The sequence below is a fragment of the Osmia bicornis genome, chromosome 10 (assembly GCF_907164935.1).
Source record: "Osmia bicornis bicornis chromosome 10, iOsmBic2.1, whole genome shotgun sequence".
Classification (NCBI taxonomy): domain Eukaryota; kingdom Metazoa; phylum Arthropoda; class Insecta; order Hymenoptera; family Megachilidae; genus Osmia; species Osmia bicornis.
Genome location: NC_060225.1, coordinates 10,576,333 through 10,597,473, shown reverse-complemented (window position 1 = coordinate 10,597,473; position 21,141 = coordinate 10,576,333). Strand labels below are relative to the sequence as shown.

The 21,141-nt window shown below is 42.1% G+C and overlaps 3 protein-coding genes and 3 long non-coding RNA genes across 10 annotated transcripts; 4 read left to right on the top strand and 2 right to left on the bottom strand.

The window, feature by feature from the left end:
* Positions 1-127: 127 nt before the first annotated feature.
* On the bottom strand, positions 128-3,430 carry LOC114879666 (peptidyl-prolyl cis-trans isomerase G-like). Its single transcript, XM_029194810.2, has 4 exons — positions 2,847-3,430; positions 2,426-2,590; positions 494-2,344; positions 128-416 (listed from the first exon to the last, which is right to left on the bottom strand). The coding sequence occupies exons 2-4, from the start codon at positions 2,587-2,589 to the stop codon at positions 374-376; spliced, it is 2,058 nt and encodes a 685-aa protein (XP_029050643.2). The 5' UTR covers position 2,590; positions 2,847-3,430; the 3' UTR covers positions 128-373.
* Positions 3,431-3,580: 150 nt separating this feature from the next.
* On the bottom strand, positions 3,581-14,384 carry LOC114879663 (MOXD1 homolog 1). The gene is made up of 10 exons (XM_029194808.2): positions 12,612-14,384; positions 6,989-7,144; positions 6,218-6,391; positions 6,048-6,131; positions 5,394-5,583; positions 5,000-5,265; positions 4,508-4,926; positions 4,241-4,440; positions 4,023-4,153; positions 3,581-3,956 (listed from the first exon to the last, which is right to left on the bottom strand). Exons 1-10 carry the CDS (start codon positions 13,653-13,655, stop codon positions 3,747-3,749), a joined length of 2,874 nt encoding a protein of 957 aa, XP_029050641.2. The 5' UTR covers positions 13,656-14,384; the 3' UTR covers positions 3,581-3,746.
* On the top strand, positions 5,219-6,039 carry LOC114879677. Of its 2 annotated transcripts, none has more exons than XR_003789957.1 (3): positions 5,219-5,311; positions 5,384-5,507; positions 5,635-6,039. It is a non-coding gene; the product is annotated as an uncharacterized LOC114879677 (long non-coding RNA). The 2 variants fall into 2 exon arrangements; XR_003789958.1 differs by having other exon boundaries at positions 5,227-5,315.
* LOC114879676 lies at positions 7,151-10,007 on the top strand. Its single transcript, XR_003789956.2, has 4 exons — positions 7,151-7,265; positions 7,537-7,792; positions 7,874-8,702; positions 9,918-10,007. It is a non-coding gene; the product is annotated as an uncharacterized LOC114879676 (long non-coding RNA).
* LOC114879674 lies at positions 10,008-15,984 on the top strand. Of its 4 annotated transcripts, none has more exons than XR_006829744.1 (9): positions 10,008-10,094; positions 12,044-12,150; positions 12,260-12,384; positions 12,489-12,624; positions 14,481-14,726; positions 14,804-14,856; positions 14,940-15,167; positions 15,627-15,774; positions 15,846-15,984. It is a non-coding gene; the product is annotated as an uncharacterized LOC114879674 (long non-coding RNA). The 4 variants fall into 4 exon arrangements; XR_006829745.1 differs by having other exon boundaries at positions 12,246-12,384; XR_006829746.1 differs by having other exon boundaries at positions 12,044-12,384; positions 14,940-15,073.
* A 207-nt stretch (positions 15,985-16,191) lies between these two features.
* LOC114879662 (probable ATP-dependent RNA helicase DDX46) lies at positions 16,192-21,083 on the top strand. Its single transcript, XM_029194807.2, has 6 exons — positions 16,192-17,303; positions 17,502-17,732; positions 17,928-18,075; positions 18,152-18,472; positions 18,578-18,905; positions 18,989-21,083. The coding sequence occupies exons 1-6, from the start codon at positions 17,284-17,286 to the stop codon at positions 21,064-21,066; spliced, it is 3,126 nt and encodes a 1,041-aa protein (XP_029050640.1). The 5' UTR covers positions 16,192-17,283; the 3' UTR covers positions 21,067-21,083.
* Positions 21,084-21,141: the final 58 nt, after the last annotated feature.

Sequence of the window (21,141 nt, the reverse complement as noted above, 5' to 3'; positions counted from 1 at the left end):
TTAATTTTATGGAAATAAATATTATTACAAGTGTTTTCTCTCTTTCTCTCTCTCTCTCTCTCTTTCTTTCTTTCTTTTGTTTTAGGACAATTAATATATGGAGGACGGAGATAGTAAATAGAGTAAATTTGATTTTGATTTGAACAATTTATTCGGACAAAATATATCTTCTTATGTTAGGTAGAAGCGATACATTTCTGATTCTACATAGAATACATTAGCTGTACATTAATATACAGTATAGAAACTTGTCCAAGTACAGAGTGGAAGGGTGCAAACGCAAGTGTATTACGCTAGAACATTGACTAAAAGCTTCACTAGGTGATGAAAGTAGCGGATCGTTGATTTTTCTAGAGACGTGGGTAAGCTTCATCTACCATAGAATGAACCGTGGTGGTGGCTGCCTTACAAGATTGCTGTAACAGATAATTGATAAAAAAAATCAAGAAAGGCAGACAAAGTTGATAGAAGGGAAAGAAAAATATTCGCTTACCTGACAATGGATCCACGTTTTCCACGGAAAAGAGATAAACTGTAGATAATACAGAGAGCAACGACAAGAGCTTGGCGTATAATTTCGAACGTTAGCGCATATTTCATGGAATTCTTTTGTTTCAGGATGTCAGAAGCAGCAAAAAGGTTTGTCCTGGATAATATACCATTGTTACGATTCAAAAGCTTTTCTCGTGATGATCTAGCGTGACTACGAAAGGCGGTTGAATCGTCTGATGAAGTAGTTCTTTGGATGGAATAGCTCGGGAAATTGTTGTCTGTAACAGGAATTTGATCGGTAAGTCTGTCTTCCTTTTCGCTAAATCGTAGAGAAATTTGAGGCATAGAGCGTGTTCGTTGTACTCGGTTGGCGTCGTCGTATCTCTGTAGGATCAATCGTCGTGAGTCGAAATTTCGTCGATCGAGCCTTTCTTCAGTGCGGTGACGATGAAACTTTTCTTCCGTGGATCGACGATCGAATTCGTGTACCGGCAGACGATGACGACGACGATCAGATCTGTGTTCCGCGAGGCGACGATTAAGCTTTTTTTCTGGAAGACGACGATCAAACCCCGACTCGGTGGATCGCTGATTGAACCTTTGTTCCATCAGACGACGATCAGATCTTTCCTCTGGAAGTCGACGATCAGACCTCTGCTCGGCCGATCGATGATTGAACCTCTGTTCAATCTGTTCAATCTGTTCAACGTTACGACGATCGGATCTTTGTTCCGGAAGGCGACGATCGGATCTTTGCTCCGTGGATCGGTGATTAAACCTTTGTTCCACGGGACGACGACGACGGTCAAATCTTTCTTCTACGCGACGACGACGATGATGATCAGCGGTTCTTTGTTCCGTGGATCGACGCTCGGATCTTCGTTCCGAAAGACGACGGTCGTGCTGCTTCTGTTCCGTGGATCGATGATTAAACCTTTCTTCTACGACACGACGATCGGACCTTCGTTCTTTAGATCGACGATCAGCTCTAATTTCTTCGCGATTTCTGGACTCGAGTGATGCCGAGCTTCTTTCGGAAGTTCGTCTAGAAGTTGAAACCGAGCGACGATTCGTAACCCGTCCTCCTTTCAATTCCTCCGAGTTGGTCGTAGGAGTTTCGGATTCACGCTTCTCGCGAACCAATTGGAATTGGTTTCCTCTCTCTCGGCGTTCCGAGTCGTCGATCCTGGAACCTTTCAACGATCTAGGAGAATTAGAATCGCGTCGTTCGTTCGATCGACTGACTCGTTCTCGGCGTTCCTCTGACCTAGCGAAAGATCGACGATCCTGGTCCAGTCTCGAATCTCGTCTAACCATCGATCGCATTCGAGATCGTGCCTCGACGTTCCTCAGAGATCGCTCGTCCTGACGAACATTGTTTCTTTCTCTCGCAACTCGTTCGACTCGTTCGACTCGTTCGATGGATCGTGTAACGGTAAGGAATCGTCGTTGACGGGAAGCCTCGTTGGTACGCCTCCTTTCCATATCCGTTGATCTTTTGTACACTCTTCGGTTAGTAAGATCATCCATAGTTGGGGAAAATCGAATTGCTGGATCAGACGAGCGTCTGAACGAACGATCTTGATTCCTAGTTCCAAGTCTGAATTCCAGACTACGTCCAGAGAAATGACTCGCAACGTTCCTTTCCTCTCGTTCCGCGCTTCTGAAATCTGTTCGCATCTGGAATCGGCCTCTGATGACGTGATCCACATTTCGAGATCGAGATGGTACCAAGATAGTCCTGATGTTTCTGCTTTCTCTAGACATCTTTAAAATCCTGCTCTGGTCTTGGTCAGGCTTTAAGGCGGAAGGCAACTCGGTGAAAGGACTCCAGTTGGGACAGGCATCCACTCTGTGAATATTTGAAAATTTCAACCCCGTGAAAAAACAGTTGAACTGTAGAATATAAAAATAATAGCTGGTAACGTATTACTTATGAGGCGCTTGGTGTTCCATTTCAGGTCCTGCCAGACTGCCTGCTCGTCCTTCCTTATCCCTGGAGACTAGTCCTAACGTCAGGCAGGCGAGAGACACTACCAGAAGGCCGACGTACTGCCATGCTCGTACTGGTAGTGCAACGTACCTCGTACGTCGCATGCTGGAAACGAGAGAACGATAAGAAAGTTTAAGTTTATCGAAATTTCATTATGAAAAGGTGTAATACCGAAATCAATATAAGGTGTAATACTCGACTCAAAGACACCTTTCAAAGACACTGAAAAACTTGTACGAGTTGAGACAAAGCGTTGTCAAAATCTGAAGGTGCGCTTAACTTTCCAATAGCAGAACGTTAAAAAGCTTGACAATTTTCTATTTTCTATTTTCTATTTTCTATTTTTCATCAGTATACATACTTGGCTGTTGTTAGCAGCAACTGTATCGTCGAATGGTAGCAGCGGTTGTGGATGCTCGGAGAGTCGGGTCTTCCTGTTACTCCTTGGAGCTCCAGAGAGCTGCTGATGCTTCGAGCACCAAGGAATCGAGCTTTTATACCCGCGAGTTTCAGCCGCAATTTAATATAAGTTCAATCCAGTGCTTATCAGCACCGACCACATGGGACCCTATATTCCAATAGGTGAAAATCACCGTGAACTAAATCGAGCCGGACGATGCGCGTTGAGTGAAACTACTGCAAACGCCTTTGTAATTGGTTAATCATCCAGAAAATTGCGAGCCAGAACACACCTGCCATCGTGAGTGGCAGCAACTGATATGCCACTGTTAGCCAGTTCGCGTGTAGGCGAGATTCAAAGGTATAATCGATTTTAAAAACTTTCAACCTTGTATGCTTTATTTTTCGAAATTTAATTCATTTCAATTTTATAACGCGATACGTCTGCTTAGCTAAAATTTTCATCATCTAATAATCTAATACATATCGATTCGGAAACATTTTTATATTGGCTATTACTATATGGTAGAAAATGATTGAAAATTTTGATAAACGTTTTAATTTCGTTTTTTTTTCTATTTTTCTTTTTTTCTTTATAAATTTAATTAATATAAAATACAGGAAGGCTTGTAGCGCATGAATCTTATAAATACTATGTTAATGGTATATTTACATTACATTACATTACATATATTATAATATCTATATATATGTATAAATCGTGTTTGGACCGTGAAAATTTTTCGAAAATTTTCCCATCTCCCTCTCCATGGAGAAAGAAACCGGTCTTGAATTCAATATTGTCGCTCATTTTCAGCCTGTTTCGAACAGCCACGGTAAGCGAGAAGGATACGTTCATCGATTAATGTACAAATTGTTGTTCCGATAGGGTGAAAGTCTGTCTTGTGAGACTTGACGAAACGATGATGGTTGCGAGCAAGATCGTGAAAAAGGCGATAAAGTTGTAGTAGGAATTTGTCGATGTAGCGGATGATGTGCCAATTTCACTGCACGTTGTTTCGTTCAATTCTGGCAGTGCTGTATAGTTTGGAAACATTTGGATATCTGCTGGCTGTAAAAAAACGAAAGTAGCCGTAGTTATTATAAAATATCGAAACAAGTTCAAAGATGAACTTACCAGGGCAAGTTTATCGTCCCTTTTCCTACAGAAAGTCATGTGTCTACCATGGTATAGGCTCCATTCGATAGATCTTGCAAGAAGTTCCTCTGTCCAAGGTAATGCCAACATGTGTTCAGCTAACGTTCGACCTATTAACGTAAAATAAATTCCATAAATTTCATAAATTGATGAGAGATTTGAAAATGTGAAATTTCATCGCATCTCGTCAGACTTGCCTCTGAATTCGTCAGGTTTCTCAATGATCAATCGAGAAAATACATTATCGTTATCTTCTTCCGCCGTGTAATCTCTCATGGCCTTTAGCGCTGACTTTGCTTCTTCAATAAGATCCTCGTCGATTTCCTCGCTCGGTCTGGTGGCTGGATAAACAGGAAGCTGTTGCGTTCCCGTCGAAGGTATCGTAACAGCATCCGTTCTAAATATTACGGTACTTGGTTATTATTTATTATAAAAGTTGTAAAAATAATTTCTTTTTAGCATACCTAGTGGTTAAGAAGAGCTTCTCCAAGTGATCCATAGTGACACCCCTGAAGCTGTAAACGCCAAGAGTTTTGAAAAGGTCTTTGACCGGTGTCATACTGTAGCAAGCGGCAAGTGGCGTTCTCGGATAATGCACCACGAAGGCTAAACACATTTCCTGATACGCAGCGTAGCCTCCCAACGTTGGTTTCGTCCTGTCTAGTGTGCCGTATACACATTCAGCCACCAATTCGTCACCAGGAAGAACCTTCACTTCTTTCTCCAGTGTGTGAGATTGTTGATATTCGAAATCAAAATGGTTGTCTTGGACTATTCTAGGCAACTCTTTGCCTTGACGAATGTGCTTCAAACTCAGCCGACGACCGGCTAGGTGAGAGTGCAATGCTACCGAAACAATGTTTACACCGGTTTCAGGGAACATCTGTAAGAAAGATGATAGATAAGAAGCCGTGGCCTCGATAACTATGTTACACCAGGTAAATTGATGCAATTACCGTGTTTGTACAGTGAGGAGTACAGTATCCAGCCGTGGCATATTCCTTTTGTTTCGGAGGTATCAGATGCAAAGGACTCACTGCTACACCAGCCACGAGAATTCCAGCTTCTTCTTCTCGAAGTTTCGCAGTTAAATGAAGTCGTACTCCGCTACTGTCCACCACTTTTTTCATCATTGGATTATTATAATGTACTTCCAACATGTAATAAGAGCCTTCTGGATGTTCTGCGATCGGAATACCAACGTGCTCTGGAAGCCACTCGCCTAGAAAATAGAAGATCTTAACTTTACTGCTGATAGAATTAACAGTGTAGGTACGAGTAGTAGGAATTATTATTATTATATTAATATTAACAAGATCTGACGAAGATGGTATTATTAGGTTATCACACCTGTACTGCCACGGGCCCAAGCAAGGACCGGCTGCAAACAAGATTCCCATTCTCGAGGCATCGTAGGACTGTAACAAGGTGCACCAACGATCCTCGCGTGTCGTCCAAGAATCGGTAAGGTCGAGGCACATTCGTACAATATTATATGGTGAACTAGATCCTCGTTCTCTTTTTCCACCAAAGGTGTATACTGAAAGAAAAAAGAAACAATTGGCGCTCGTTTTTTTTATTAACATTTCAGCCGAGTCGTGCGAATTCGAAGAAGTAAAAGACTCGTGTCAGTCAGGTGGGACAATGATTCGGAATACCGAATCAAGTCGGCTGTTCCTCTCTGGGAGAGGATAGCTTCGAGAAGGTAGCATTGACAATCGAGGAACGTTTCGGACATGGAATGACATCATTCGGAGAGGCTTCTTTTTATTCTAATGACGTCCGTCTACAGTCTACACGGTGCCATGTCCGGCACGGATGACCGTGATTCGTGAAGCACATACGAATCAGGCCCAACCTTTACAGAATTCCTACGCGCATCTCGCTTTTCTACACGTAATCAATTCCTATTCTCGAATCGGCAATCTAAGATTGTTATTGCTAATGTCGTTTCGAGTCTGTTCAGGCTTTAGCATTTAGTACAACAGAAATGCGATCACTTACCCCGATCATGTGATGCTTCTCCTTATGAGGCGCTTTGAAGATCTTGCACCAGTAGGTGGTGTCGGTGTTGTCTGAAACCGGGGGCTATGCATCAAGAGAAACATATATAATTAACTGTAGCAGTTAACGCCGATCTATCGAGGAATAAGTTGAATGCAAGATGTACTTACTTGATTCAGTTTTACATCCCAGTGCCTGATGTCTTGCGTGTGTTGCGGCGGTGAGTGCGGAGCGGCAGTTTTCAGACGCAAAGCTCGACCACCGCGTTTGTCACCTGGCCAAATCGCAGTGTTTAACTCGGGATCGCTTCGATGAAGCGCCCATAGGACTCGAATGGTATCACCCTACATATGTATATGGGAATAGGATATTTTTGTTATTAACCTTCGAATCGATGCGATGCCGCGATGCCGCGATGCCGCGATGCCGCGATGCCGCGATGGATGGATTTCGAAGCACGCTGTTTAAACGCACGCTGCGTTTGGAGAATGAGAATCGTGGAGGATGCCGAGGATCGCGAACGGCATGCTAAATGCCTAAATATCGCTGCGGGAATTCGGCGCGGCGCGGCGCGGTGCGGCGAACATAAATCGAAAGAATTCTACCAGCCCTTTGTCTCTACGTTGTAAATATTCTTATGCTCCGTCAGGTGAAATTAAATGTCGAATAATTTATTTTACAAGTGGAATTACGATATAACTTGTTCTTTATTATCGGTATCGAAATGGAATTAGTGGAAATGGAAGAAACAATTGGAAAAAGTGTGTCGCGTCGCGTCGCGTCGCGTCGCGTCGAACGGCGAAGAACGCCGTAATTATGGATAATTAAAGAAGGTAAATGAGAATGGTATTCTGTAGCTGATTAAAATGGTAAGTAGGATCATCTCGAAGTCTTGAAATAATTCAAACGTATAGTGCTGTTCTTTACGCTTCCAGGCTTACCGTAAGCCGATGATCCTGAGGATCGCATGTCTGCCAGTTTCTCGAGAAGATTACGCTCGTGTGCGTCTCGTTTTGCGAGCCTTCTATCACTTTGACGTCTTGAGACGCGTCTGTAACCAACGCGGTGGCGTCCGTATCCTCGATTCCGTGCGAGTCCTGAAATAAAAAAATGAAAAATGTTGAAATCGCAGGCAAGGTGAACGCACGCGGGCGAAAGGTGCTCGAGGGCCAGGAGACGAGCAGCAGATCGAGGAGACCGAGAAGTTTATCGGGTCAGGTGAGCGCGCCAGGTGTTTACAATCGACAACGCACCGAAACTTTCTGTCAGGCTCCATTCGTTACTCTTCTCCTGCTGCACTTTCTCCTCTACTCTTCTTTGGTCAGACAGTATGTTGAAGATGAAGCATGCGATTCGGAAAATTTATGCAGACGTTCAGATTCAGATTCAGATTCAGATTCAGATTCAGAGATGCAGCGTATTTTATATACATACGTATTTTCCTTATGCAAAGGAAAATGGAGAAATCATATTAGATTTTACTTTTTAGGCGTATGCATGTGTGCAGTATAAACAACGGTATATACGTTGTATCCGAAGGAAAAAGAGAGCATCGTCTGAAACGCAGAAGGGAGGCCGCAGGCCGCAGGCGTTTGGGTCCGTTGAATTCCGATTATGGTCGGGCGCTAAAGTTTGTAAGAAGCCAAAGGGAAGTCTCCTTCCTGTTCGTAATGAATCGAAATAATTGACCGAACGTCGTCATGCTTGCTGCGTATTTTGTAACGAGCACGTGCAAAGAGGAAATGGTAATAATGTTCGATATCGTATCGGAAAAAAAGGAGAAACATTAACGAAGCTAACGTTCTTGTTCTGTGTTCTATTTACAGAATATACATTTATCTAAAAGAGTTGTTCGCTATCGAAGAATTTATCAGCGGAGAATCGTTGATAGCAGTACGAACGAATGAACGAAGAAAGGAAGAAACGAAGGAAAGAAAGAACGAAAGAAGGAGATACACATAATTCTGCTTTTTAATTGCGACCGGTCGTGGTGTGTTATTCGGGCGGGGTTTAAGCGCGTTCTCACGAAGTTTGCAAGGGATTTTCTCATAGCACCCGGATATTCTCATCGTCGTCGTTGGACTAATTAACACGACCCTGGAATTGCTGGAGATTCCGTGGCGATTTCTTGAATCGACTCGTCTCTTTCGTCGAGTGACGCTTTAATTGCTGTGATTTATGCGTGCTTGATTAAGAGGAAAACCATTTACCGCGTCCAGTTTGATCGCGATACGGAGATTATGCAAAGGATTGCTGGAAAAGTTGGTTGCCGAGTTAGACATTCGCGTTTCCGTAACCGAGTCACGAAATTGCTGCTCGTTTCTGCCGCGTCCGCGTCCTCCTTCCCGGAACAGGTTTCTCGAGTGTTGTCGCCAACAGATACCTACGTTCACCGATTCTGTGCAATTACACGGGGGCGAGAAATGGAAGAAGAATTAGCAAAAGCTGTTGCTACCAAAGCTCCTCGATATCCTTGGAGAACGGAGAGTCACGGATGCATGGGAAAAGAGGCAGACGTGCGTGGATGCGGAAAATTAATTCGACGGATGTGACGTCATGGATCGGTACTCGCATTTCCTATGCGAGTCTTCTGAGAAACCTGTACGTTTCAGAAGAGATCCTTTATAGCCTACATACATACATACATACGTACGTGTAAGTAAGTGTGAGAACAATATACAAATTACTAGTTCTTCTTTTCTCTTTTTTCACTTTTTCATTTTTTTCACTTTTTTCAGTGTTAATTATTTCTAACTTTGTAAACGCAACTGCGACTTGTGTTTGACGTCATCGACGTCGCCCTCGTCTATCGGTGTAATCGATCTTGAAAAAAAAAAGAAATGCTTTCCAATCTGTATACAGACCACGAAAAGAAAAGAAAAGAAAAGAAAAACTTGTCTTTATACCTCTGAAACGTCGTCGTGGTTCCCATGGGAGCCAAGTTGCTATGAAAAAGAGAGAAATTCTCTCATGAGGCGCCACTAGGAGGACGATGCCTGCCAACTGCCAGGTGTTTTGGGGGTAGAGCCTCATTCTCTTTCTCTCCTCTGCTCTTTTCGAACGTTTCGAACGTTTCGAACGTTTCGCCGGTATTCCTTTCCCTTTCTCATTTCTTTTTTTCTACCTACAGCTTGTATCGCTTACTTTTTCTTTCTACCCGCCAACTTTTTCCCCTCTCTTTTCGACAACGCCTCGAGAAAGCCGACTATTCGCTCCCTACGTACTCTTCTCTTTCTCTCCTTCTTTCGTTTCATTGCTCTGTCTCTTCCCTGGTCATAGGGGTTCTCCTTTTTACCACCTGGCAGAAACAGCAGCTGGTAGCGCGAAGCGAACTCTTGAAAGGGGATAACCGCTCTCTAAGCGGAGCTAAAATCCAATCGAAACTGATCCTGTTTTAGATGGTCCCATTTATAATTTTGCAAAGTTTCAGCCAGTTAACGTATCTACCGTCTACCGTTTACCGCGTATTAAACTCTCGTAAAAGAATACAAGTAATTTCCAACATGTCACCACAGTACAAGTCGATCCGGTTCTCACGTGTACGCTAACGGTGAGAAAAGTAGCTACGCGCAATTATCCTCATCGGCTCGTTATAGCTCATCGTACTTACTTTTACGAGCGTATGCGGAATAATTATAATCGACGAATTAAAATGTAGTGGAAACGTTGCTGTCAAGGTCTGTGATCTTGACTTTCCCTTTCTCGCTTAGAATTGCGCACTTTGCTTTGGCACATTTCAACCCTTCGTTTCGAACCGATCACCCTAGTAATTACACTCTAGTATTACCTTCTTTTTATTTATTTATTTATTTTCAAATACCGGTTGAGTTGGTGATCGATTTTAACATACTGTATGTATATGATTTACAGATCCGGTTACCGGACTCACGATCAGAGAATCAGCTTGTTCCGTGTGAATTGATCGGCTCGGAAGCAGCAGCACGAGGAATCAGCTTCCGCGAACCAGTTTGGCACCGGTGTTCAACCAGCTAGTGATAATTTTCATCTCAGCCCTCAAGGCGAATCGAAAAGTCTACATAGAAATAAGTGGGTAAAAATTTTCTTTTTTCTTCTCTTTCTGCATTGAATTATCTGGGGATGAACTCGATAAGAGCTGTCAAGTCGCATTTTCTTTCGTCCCCGTGAAAAATAATGCTTATCGGGCAAAGAAAAGGAAGGGTGTGAGGTGAGGTTGCAGCGAAAAAACGAACGAAAACTGGTTGTATGTATCGGGCTTTGAAAGAAGAGGAAGAAGAGGGTACATGTCGAAGATAATGAGAAAAAGATCACGTCGGAAGGCAAGGGGGCAGGGGGAACGATCTATGCACCGAGTAAGCCTGTTGTTGGACCAAGAGATGGACGGATCGCAGATTAGCTTGCATTTCAAATTCACTTTGCGAAACGCGTTCCCTTGCCTCTGTAATAAATTACGATCGTAATCGTTGTACGTGCACGTCCCGTTGCTCCATGCGAATAACTTTCGAGTTGATCAACTTTCTTCTCCCCGCCCATGAGATTGTTTCGCGCGAAATTTCGTAGAAATTAAAGGAAGACGTTTTCCTCTTCCTATTTCAATTATTGTTAATGAAAATGATCAGAAATGAGCATGGCTGAGAAATGGAAGGTATCACGTGTCGGTTGCTTCACTGGATCCAGGAGCAATTTTTTTCTTTCTTCGCAACGATACCGAAAGATTCGTGTATGGTGTATAGCCTCCCCTCGCCAATGTCTGGAGGCCTTGACTGGGCCCCTTTGGAACCCTGGACACAACGTGCCCCTGCCTGCCGTCGCGTTGCCTCGCCTCGCCTCGCCTCGTCTCGCGATCCTTTCCATACGTGTGTTGGTCGCACGTTTAGTCACGCAACCTCTCCAATACCTTCTTTGCCACCTTTTGTAACCTACGATACACCAGGCGATACAGAAATTTCAAACAACAATTACCGTGTTAACCGTTAAAAAATGAAAATGTTTCACTGATTTTCAATAATAATTGACAGTTTGATTTCCTTTTTTTTAAACATCATTTCGGTAATTCCATTCCAGGGGTAATCTGTCCAGTCATGCGTTCGACGAGCGGTCATGGGTTTGTTGCCGGTGGGTTCCGAATTCGTCAAGGTAAAAAAGGGGCGAGAAATGCCTCGCTGCCCTCGACGAACGTAAATTTATCATGACTTTATCTCGACCGGTGGAACGACGTTCGTTAATTTTCTACCAGCCGTTCGAAACCTCTCTTCTCTCCCACCTGCTCGCATCTCTTTTTTCTTTTTCAACCCTTCGTTGTCGCAGACGACGAGAATCGACTAAATCGAGTTAAGTAGCGTTGTTATTACCCCTTGGTCGAATCTTTATCGTTTTCCAAAAATTAATTGGATCGAGCAAAAATGGTAAATCGTAGACACAGAGGCGCATTGAATAATTGTACAGTGAACAGGTTCCCGTTGACGCTGCATACCTTGGACGGATATAAATTTAATTAAGATTAGGAATTCGGAGAAGCAGTAGTTTTCAAGCAGGTTTCGATAACCAGTTTCTTTTTTTTTTTTAATTTAATCCTTTTATTGCATATCTTCTCATTCCCAGTTGACTCAACCCTTGGCGTTCGGTTCAAAGTTTTATCGTGTTGCGGTAGAAATTCCGTTCTTTATAATCGAGTAGAATCAATTGTGATGCGTTAATTAAACGAAACTCGTTAATACGAAAGGTGCACGCGAAACGTGGGATCAAAGAGATATCCCTTTCGAAAGGGATTTCGTCGTACGGTCGCGGTCGGTTAGAAGAGGCCGATACTTTAATTCGCGATACTCCTTTTTCTTTATCTTTCTTTCCTTCTTTCAGCTCCGCAGGTACTTCAGACTGCTGTTTTCGACCTCTCCTTCTGCCTCGACCGCCTTGCCTTCTTAATCTTCCTTTTTACCTCCTTTTTCTCCACTTCTTCTTCTTCTTCTTCTTCTTCTTCTTCTTCTTCTTTGTTACCTCTTCTTTTTATATTCTTTCAGTTCCTTCTCTCCAGCTCGATTCATGGCAACGAGGACCCAGGTCGATAGATCTTCAGCTGTCCCGTGTAGAGGGAAGAATCGCGAAAAACTTGTTGCTTCGTTGAAAGGTAAGGGAAGGAGGAGATTTCTTTCGTTGATGATTCCACGTTGCAAGGTGTTGTTTGATATTTCTCGTTTCGTACATTCAATTATCACGTAACAGTATGAGTTTAATAGTATCAGAAGAAACACAACAGCTTGAATGTCGTTATGCTGACCGACGATGACCATAGAGAAAATGAAGCTACCTAATTTCTACTGTGACAGTCGAAATCAGTCGAAAAAAATCAGTGTTCTTTTACGTAAGTCTGTTAGCAAAAAAATTATTGTTAGTGAAAAAATGTTTAATGATGATGATGATGATGATGATGATGATAATAATAATAAAAATAATGGATTCTTTCAGAAGGAGAGTAAGGATATCAAGGCTATCGATCATAGGGCGGAATACCTTAACCAGTCCAGTCCCTCTCATCGATCACACGAACGGGAGATATGCATAGAAGATTTCGAATAGAAAAGGACTTACCAACAGATTGACGGTGCCTGTCTGATCATCCACCCAAGCAAGCAGGATATCAGCTCCTTTCATGTGATTCTTCTCGTTGAAGCCGATACTAACGTAGCCCAAGGTCTTTGCGGTGACCTTGAACGTGACCATTTTCTCGTCAGAAGGATCCCACTCGAGGATAACCTCGCCATTGTCATCCAGTATCTCGTGTCTCGTGAACTTTGCCTCCTTGATGCTTCTTTTCTCTCTATTGTCCAGCTTATCCTCGGTGCAGTCCATATACTTGCAGCCACGAACAAGCTTGGCTAGCTTCTCCGTAGATGGGATATACTTTTTTGGTACTCTATCTCGCGATTTTGGCCTTCTCTTCAATATAGGATCATCGAAGAAATTTCTACCTGTTTCAGCTGTTTCAGCTGTTTCTCCAGACTGGTTGTTGATCATCTCAAACTGATTCTCTGAATCAGTTTCCTCCGTTTCCATTTCAATTACGATCTCTTCTCGATCGCTGAATCCGATCTCGACCGGTGAATCATCATCGTTTTCATCGTTTTCATCGTTAATTATTCGTTTGGCAAACGAATCATTCGTGTCGTTTAACGTCGAGGATTCTTCGTTTGAAAGCTCGATATCGAACACGTCTGAAAATGTCTCCTTCTTTTCCAACCTGCTGCTGGTAATCGTCGTAGTTTCTTCACACTCTTTTCCTACAATTTCACTTTGGTTCTTCAACAATTCGTGTTGATCCGGCTCGAGGTTCTCCTCTTTAGAATTTACAAAGTCCAAAGCATCGTCCTTGTAATGAATCTTTTTTTTCGCTTTCCACTGTGCGTACCACTCTTTGTCGACGTCCAAACGTTGTTTCTTGAACGTGCCAACTCTGAGCATCGGTTCATCCCGGAAACTTCTCTTTATCCTGGACGAAATGTCTTTTGGATGATGCCTGCTCCTGTACGCCATAGTCCTCATCGTTTCGTCCATGTGCTGCACGTACAGGTCCAATAGGTCGCACCTGGCCATCCAGCAAACGCTCGATACCACCAACAGTTTCAATATCAGCATCTTCTTCTTTTTCTTCCACCGTTTCTTTCTTCTTCAACCTTCATACGATCAGTAACCGTTTATTTACTACTTAATTGTAACGTTCTTCAAGCCTTTTTTACACAAGCTTCTTTTAATAATTAACATTCACTTTCTGATTCATCGTTCGTTATTCGTTATTCGTTATTCGTTATTCTCAACTAAAAGTCCAACGATCTGATTCTTTAAACGTCTACCTGTATCATGGTTTTTAATTGATTTATCCTATCGATTCTATCGTATAAATGTTTCACAACAGCTGTCTAGAACACGAAATTAGATAAAAATATAGATTCTTTCTGTTACAATACTCGTTTATCGGTTCGCGATTCGTGATTCGTGATTCGTGATTCGTGATTCTTTAACAACACAGAACGATTTCTCTTGACGTGTTACACGAACGACAGTTGTGCCGGGACTAATTTAAGCACGCGGCTGCTGTTGCCCCTGCAGATACTTGCAGCTGCTTACCTGCGTTCGTCCCCTTCTTCCTTGGGGCCCCCTTATTCAGGACCGTACCTCTATTTCTCAGACACCCCACTGTACATTTTTCACCTTCTCGTCGCGTCCTCCTATCCTTTCGATCAATTCCACTCAGCCAACAACACTCATTTGGCTTCCTAATTGACTCTGATTTTTATCAAACAAATATCTATATTATACTTTGAATATTTACCTCTTTCTATTCGATGAATTTTCAAGTATTTACCAACGTTATTTGTAATTATTAAAAACTCAGTCTATTACAATTATTCACTTTTCAAATAATACTTCATTTCTTTTTCTTTTTTTTCTTTTTTTCTCAAGATATTCTTGAAGCAACACCGATGCAAAGCCGACAAACAGCCGAAGAAGGAAGGGTCTTTTGAGAAAGGAAGAGGAAATCGTCACACCGTCTGAATGCTTCTCCTCTTATTATTTTCCTTCCACGACTATTCTCTTCCGCATCTAGACAATTTGTAAAGAAAACATACTGCACCGAGTAGACAATGGGCAATCATCGTTCAGCTTATTATATTTCAGGATGGAACAGTGACGAGTCTTAAGCTACGTGTAAGTACTTGAGCTATTTATCAATTTGTAGAAAGATGGCTAAAATCCTTCTAACGTTCAACTTTTTTTCCATCCAGGGTGGATTCTTTGCGACCGAAAGGAAAGGAAATGGAAATGGGGAAATGGAAAGGTCTGTTGCTGCGACTGCTTCTTCCTGCGGAAGCCATTTTTTCGAAACCGGAGACGCATTTATCAGTGGTGGTGGTGTTCCAGAAAGAAACGAGGGGCTGCGAAAACAACTGCGACAGATGTGAACTCTTGGCACGCGCCCTTCTGCGCGACAGTGGTTCTCATTCAGATGGCAAATCAGACAAACACACCAATCATAATTTTCATCGTCGTGTTAGGTGAAGAAAACGAGCAACTTGTTTGTCTTACGTCAACTGATTGAGTCTACCACATTTCGTTTTATCTGGGGTAAAACAAGCGTCACTACATATGGTAATAAAAGCATCAAAGTATCCATAAACTGCTATGTGATTTGATTTGTCAAATCTTTAAATGACCGCATAAAAATGCGTCCGCACGCGTGTTGGGAAGCCAACTGTATCAAGTTACTTCCGGTAACTAACATTGTAACTTTATACTCTGCGAGGAAGGGTTAGCAATCTTTCATATTCTTTCGTGAATGAATTCGACCAAGGTTGATACAGAAATATCTGTAAACTTGAAAAAAAAAAAAAAAAAAAAAAAAAACATTTCTTTGTAAATAAGTTAGACACGAATCGATACTCGGTTCACACTTTTTCCCCGTTCACCTTTTAATAGGCAATTGAAGATGGAATTGCTTTTCCAGAAATTTCTTTCAGTCGGGTATCGCTTATCGTAAAAGAGAATTTCTTTATTGCGAAAAGACGTCGTCGGACAACCAAGCTTACTGCATTATTTCTTTGTTCGCAGGAATCCGTGGACCGATTGGGATTCGTGCCAGAAGGAACCTTTCATTTTCTATAAGGAGGAATTGCGAATTCTTCGGAAACAGGAGAGGTAGACGATACGTGGAAGTCTGAAGTTTTCTTAGCTTTCCTGGCTTTTTTAAGTTTCACAGGTTCTCTAGATTTTCAAATTGTCTCACAATCAGTTCTACAAACGTTTTCTAATTCTTTTCCCATTTTCTAGGTGCCTCGAATGATCCAGGAGGATAAAAATTAGTAAAAAATTGTCTGACGTCTCGTTTCTGTCCAGAGAATTAAGCGAAGCTACTTTAACTGCCGTTTAGTATTCCACTGGCGAATTTATTCAACATCCTCCACGTGGATTATTTACCAGAGAGGGCACGATATCGGCTCGGAAATCTCGTTGTCCTGGGAAAAACCAAAGCTTCGTGATAGGTACGAAGCATAAGAAGTGAATCAGTGATTTTTATCATTTCGTAAGCACGAACGCCAGTCAACTTACGGACTGATCGAAAGACCGTCTCTCAATTAGCATTCAATACGGCTCACTTTAGGTACGTTTTACAGTTATTGTTATATTTCGTACATATATCGTTAATGTTTCTTCTTTCTTACTGCTTCGTGTACAATTTTTATATCAATTCTAAAAATATCAAGAAGAAAGGTAATATCTATACACCTGTCACCTGTTCCCTGCCTAGGGAACACCTGCTATAAAGTAATTTTCCTTCGAGAGTTCATACCATCTGCCTTATTTGTATTTCGAATTTCGATTGTCAGATATGCAACAGTTCTACGCTGAATTTGTTAAAAATGGAAGGGGAGTTAACTCTATCAAAGATACTAGTATTCGCTATCTTTAGCATACCTATCATGATTTACTTATCAAAAAGTATTCCTGCATGTATACCTTCAAGTTTACTCTTAAATTTACATCAAGTAATTAAAGGTAATTAAAAATTCCATGTGTAAATATCTCATTGACGACGAGATAAACAATTGCAACAAAGATGAATTTGAATGATGGAGTATCAGGAATGTATGTATATACGTATATATAGACGAACAATGATTTCATCGTCAGTGTATTATTCCGGTCTTGCACGCAATATATTTTATGTATGTGATTTGGTATGGAAAATTTTGCTAAATTGAGCTGGAAATTGCTACAAAGAAGGAACTGTTCGATTCAAGGCTTCGGTAACTTGATTGTAGTTTTAGCTACTCTGTACGATACTTGAATTTATATTGTAACGTGAACGAAAGTCAGGAACTTTTGGTTGGTATCATTCGTATTCGTATTCGTATTCGTATTCGTATTCGTATTCGTATTCGTACATATTGTCTAAACCGGATGCAAATTAGCTAATATGTATGTATATATTTACTAACATGATTTGTGTTAGTAAGTTTGGAAACTGTAATTTCATGTATACCGATAGAGTTTTTCATTGCTATCGGCTATCGACTATAGACTATCGAGTCGAGTGGCAGCACTAGTTAAGTGACCAGTGCAAATTGCCTCTGCGTTTGTAAACGAAAGCAGTTGTGTCGTATATTTTCTGATAAAATTGGGAAAAAATCATTATAAATGTTCTCGTATTATAGACAGCTAAATATATAAACAGTGTTTACAATACTGTTAAGTAACCACGATAAGCATGGTTCGAAGTAGCGACAAGTAAGTGTATTCTTTCATTCGACAAACCTTATAGGTTAAGTTTATTAATCGTAAGTGAGTAAGTATATACATAAGTAGCTTCTTATAAATTGCTACAATACGTATACATGTAAATATGTACCTACTCGTTTGTGGATTCGATTATTTATCGCGTTAACGATGACACGTATGGTAAATAATAATTGATTCGTTTGACAGGGATAGACATCACAGAAGACGGTCGAGATCGCGATCGAGGTCTCGATCGGCCACACCGGAGAAGAAACGACGGCGTTCTAGGAGCAGAGATAGGGATAGAGATAGGGAAAGAGACAAGGGCCGACACAGGGAACGAAGAAGTCGTTCCAGAGACAGAGACAGAGAAAGGGAAAGAGAAAGAAGCGACAGGCGAGATCGTTCAGAAAGGGAGAGAGATCGTGAGAGAAAAGGGTACATTATTATTATTATTATTATTATTATTATTATTATAGAATAAAAGATATTGATTAAAATGATAATTTTCTACTTTGAAAGTAGATAGAGGTCCAAGAGATAGAACGTCGTTGATTTTCTCTAACGTTAAATTTCTCGTTTATATAATAAAATGGAATAATGTTTTAACATTGATTGTTTTCGGTATACTAGTGGAGACAGTAAAGAAAAGCGTCTTACAGGCTCAAAGTCTTCGCGTTCAGGCAAAGACCGATCGAATAGATCGCGATCAAGGGAGCGCAAGGAGAAAGAGAAAGGCGACAGCGATGAGTTACCGTTCGATCACACTAAATTGGACAAGGTAATGTATTTCGTATGAAAATTGTCTCGTTTCTTTTTAACGATCATTTTTACCACCTCCCCATCGTCTGTCTCAGGAGGAAGAACAGAAAAGATTGGAACTGGAAATGCAAAAGAGGAGAGAAAGAATAGAACGGTGGCGTGCAGAACGGAAAAAGAAGGAACTAGAGGCAACTAAGAAAGATGGTAAGGCATCTATATTAGCCAACCTTCAGCTCCCTATGAAAAAGTGGTCCCTCGAAGATGACAGTGACGAAGAGACTCCTGTCGTTCAGAATAGCAACAAGGAAGCGAAAGAAGATGGCGAAACAAAAGAAGAGGTGGAGGAAATTACGGAAGAAGTTAAAGGCGGCGACGACGAAGAAGAAGTTGATCCTCTCGATGCTTTCATGGCAGAGGTAGATATATATATATATATATATATATAAAGTACACATATACGGAAAGAAAAATAGTTATAAACACGATATGTTTATTTACATGAAAATACGTGTTGTATTTAGGTTCAAGAAGAAGTTCGTAAGGTGAACAAACTCGATAGTAAAAGTGGAAAGAGCGCAAATAACGGAACGGGTACGGGAAGTACTCAAAGTGGAGGGGTTGTTATCGTTACCGGCGTGGCGAAAAAGAAGGTTCAAAAGCAAAAAGGAGAATTAATCGAACAAAATCAAGATGGTCTTGAATATTCTAGCGAAGAAGAAGGGGAAAACTTGCACGAAACTGCTGCCGGTATTGCAAATAAACAGAAACGAGAATTAGCCAAAGTTGATCATGCAACGACCGAGTACCAGCCATTTAGAAAATCGTTTTACGTTGAAGTACCTGAAATCGGTAAGTAATCGATCGATATACGCAGAATTGTTAGTTGAAATTTTCAATTGTTAATTGTTCTCTGTTGTGTGTTGTGTGTACAGCAAGAATGACAGGTGAAGAAGTAGAAGCGTACAAAGAAGAGTTGGAGGGGATTCGCGTGAAAGGCAAAGGTTGTCCAAAACCTATCAAATCATGGGCCCAGTGCGGTGTGACGAAAAAGGAGTTGGAAGTTTTGAAGAAGCTCGGTTATGAAAAACCAACGCCGATACAGTGTCAGGCTATACCGGCAATAATGTCTGGTCGGGATTTGATAGGCATAGCAAAGACAGGTAGTGGAAAAACGTTGGCATTTTTGTTACCGATGTTTAGGCATATTCTTGATCAGTCTCCGTTAACGGACGGCGATGGACCGATCGCATTGATCATGACACCAACCAGAGAATTGTGTATGCAAATTGGAAGGGACTCGAAAAAATTCACCAAGTCGTTGGGACTCTCTCATGTTTGCGTTTACGGCGGAACCGGTATATCCGAACAAATAGCCGAACTAAAGAGAGGCGCTGAAATAATAGTCTGTACTCCTGGAAGAATGATCGATATGCTTGCTGCGAATAGCGGAAGGGTGACTAATCTTCGTAGAGTAACTTACGTGGTTCTCGACGAAGCAGATAGAATGTTTGACATGGGTTTCGAGCCTCAAGTGATGCGGATCATGGAAAACGTTCGACCGGACCGACAAACTGTATTGTTCAGCGCGACGTTCCCTCGTCAAATGGAAGCACTGGCTAGAAGGATATTGACCAGACCCGTAGAAGTTCAAGTCGGAGGACGATCGATCGTTTGCAAGGACGTTGAACAGCACGTGGTGGTCCTCGAAGAAGATCAAAAGTTTTACAAGTTGCTGGAAATCCTTGGTCATTATCAGGATAAAGGTTCTACTATAATATTCGTCGATAAGCAAGAGAACGCTGACACTTTATTGAAAGATCTGATGAAAGCCTCTTACTCGTGTATGTCGCTTCACGGTGGTATCGATCAATGCGACAGGGACTCGACGATATTAGACTTTAAAGCTGGTAGAACGAAATTGTTGGTTGCTACATCCGTAGCTGCGAGAGGTCTAGACGTGAAACACTTGGTGTTGGTAGTAAATTACGATTGTCCGAATCATTACGAAGATTATGTGCACAGATGTGGAAGAACGGGTAGAGCTGGAAACAAGGGGTACGCGTATACGTTTATCACGTCGGAACAAGAACGTTACGCTGGCGATATACTGCGTGCTCACGAATTGGCAGGAGTTCCTGTTCCCGAGCCGCTGCGTCAGCTCTGGGAAGGATACAAAGCACGACAAGCGGCAGACGGGAAGAAAGTACACACCGGAGGTGGATTTAGCGGGAAAGGATTCAAGTTTGACGAATCCGAGGCGGCGCTGGCTAACGAGAAGAAAAAGTTCCAAAAGGCGGCTCTCGGTTTGCAAGATTCCGACGACGAGGATATAGAGAACGACATCGACCAGCAAATAGAGAGCATGCTCGCGCCAAAGAGGACGGTTCGCGAAATTGCTAGACCATCCGCTAGCAACATCGCGGTAGCTGGCCAGCCCGTAGCTAGCGCAACCGATAAATTAGAATTGGCGAGGCGGTTGGCCTCCAAGATCAACATAGCGAAAAATTTGGGTGCCGAGGCAAAAGGTGCTACGCAACAAGCTGCCGAAGCTATACTTAAAGGAGCTGGCCCTACCAATCTGATTACAGCGAAAACGGTCGCGGAACAATTAGCAGCCAAGTTGAACACGAAATTAAACTATCAGCCTCGCGAGGAAGATCTCGTCGAGAGCGACGCAGAGGCCGGTGAACAAACCTTCCGTAAATACGAAGAGGAATTAGAGATCAACGACTTTCCGCAACAAGCTAGATGGCGAGTAACCAGCAAGGAAGCTCTCGCACAGATTTCCGAGTACTCGGAAGCCGGTCTCACCGTCAGAGGAACTTATATCGCTCCTGGCAAGGCTCCGCCAGAAGGAGAAAGAAAATTATATCTCGCTATCGAGTCAACCAGTGAATTGGCGGTGAGCAAAGCCAAGGCGGAGGTTTCTCGACTCATCAAGGAAGAATTGATCAAATTACAAGCGTCTGGGGCTCATACCGCGTCTCGTGGACGATATAAAGTTTTGTAATAAAAAAAGATGAAACACGTTCGCTTTCCGTTGTATATGCACTTTTACGCTCTGCAGTAGAATGAATTTCATCGG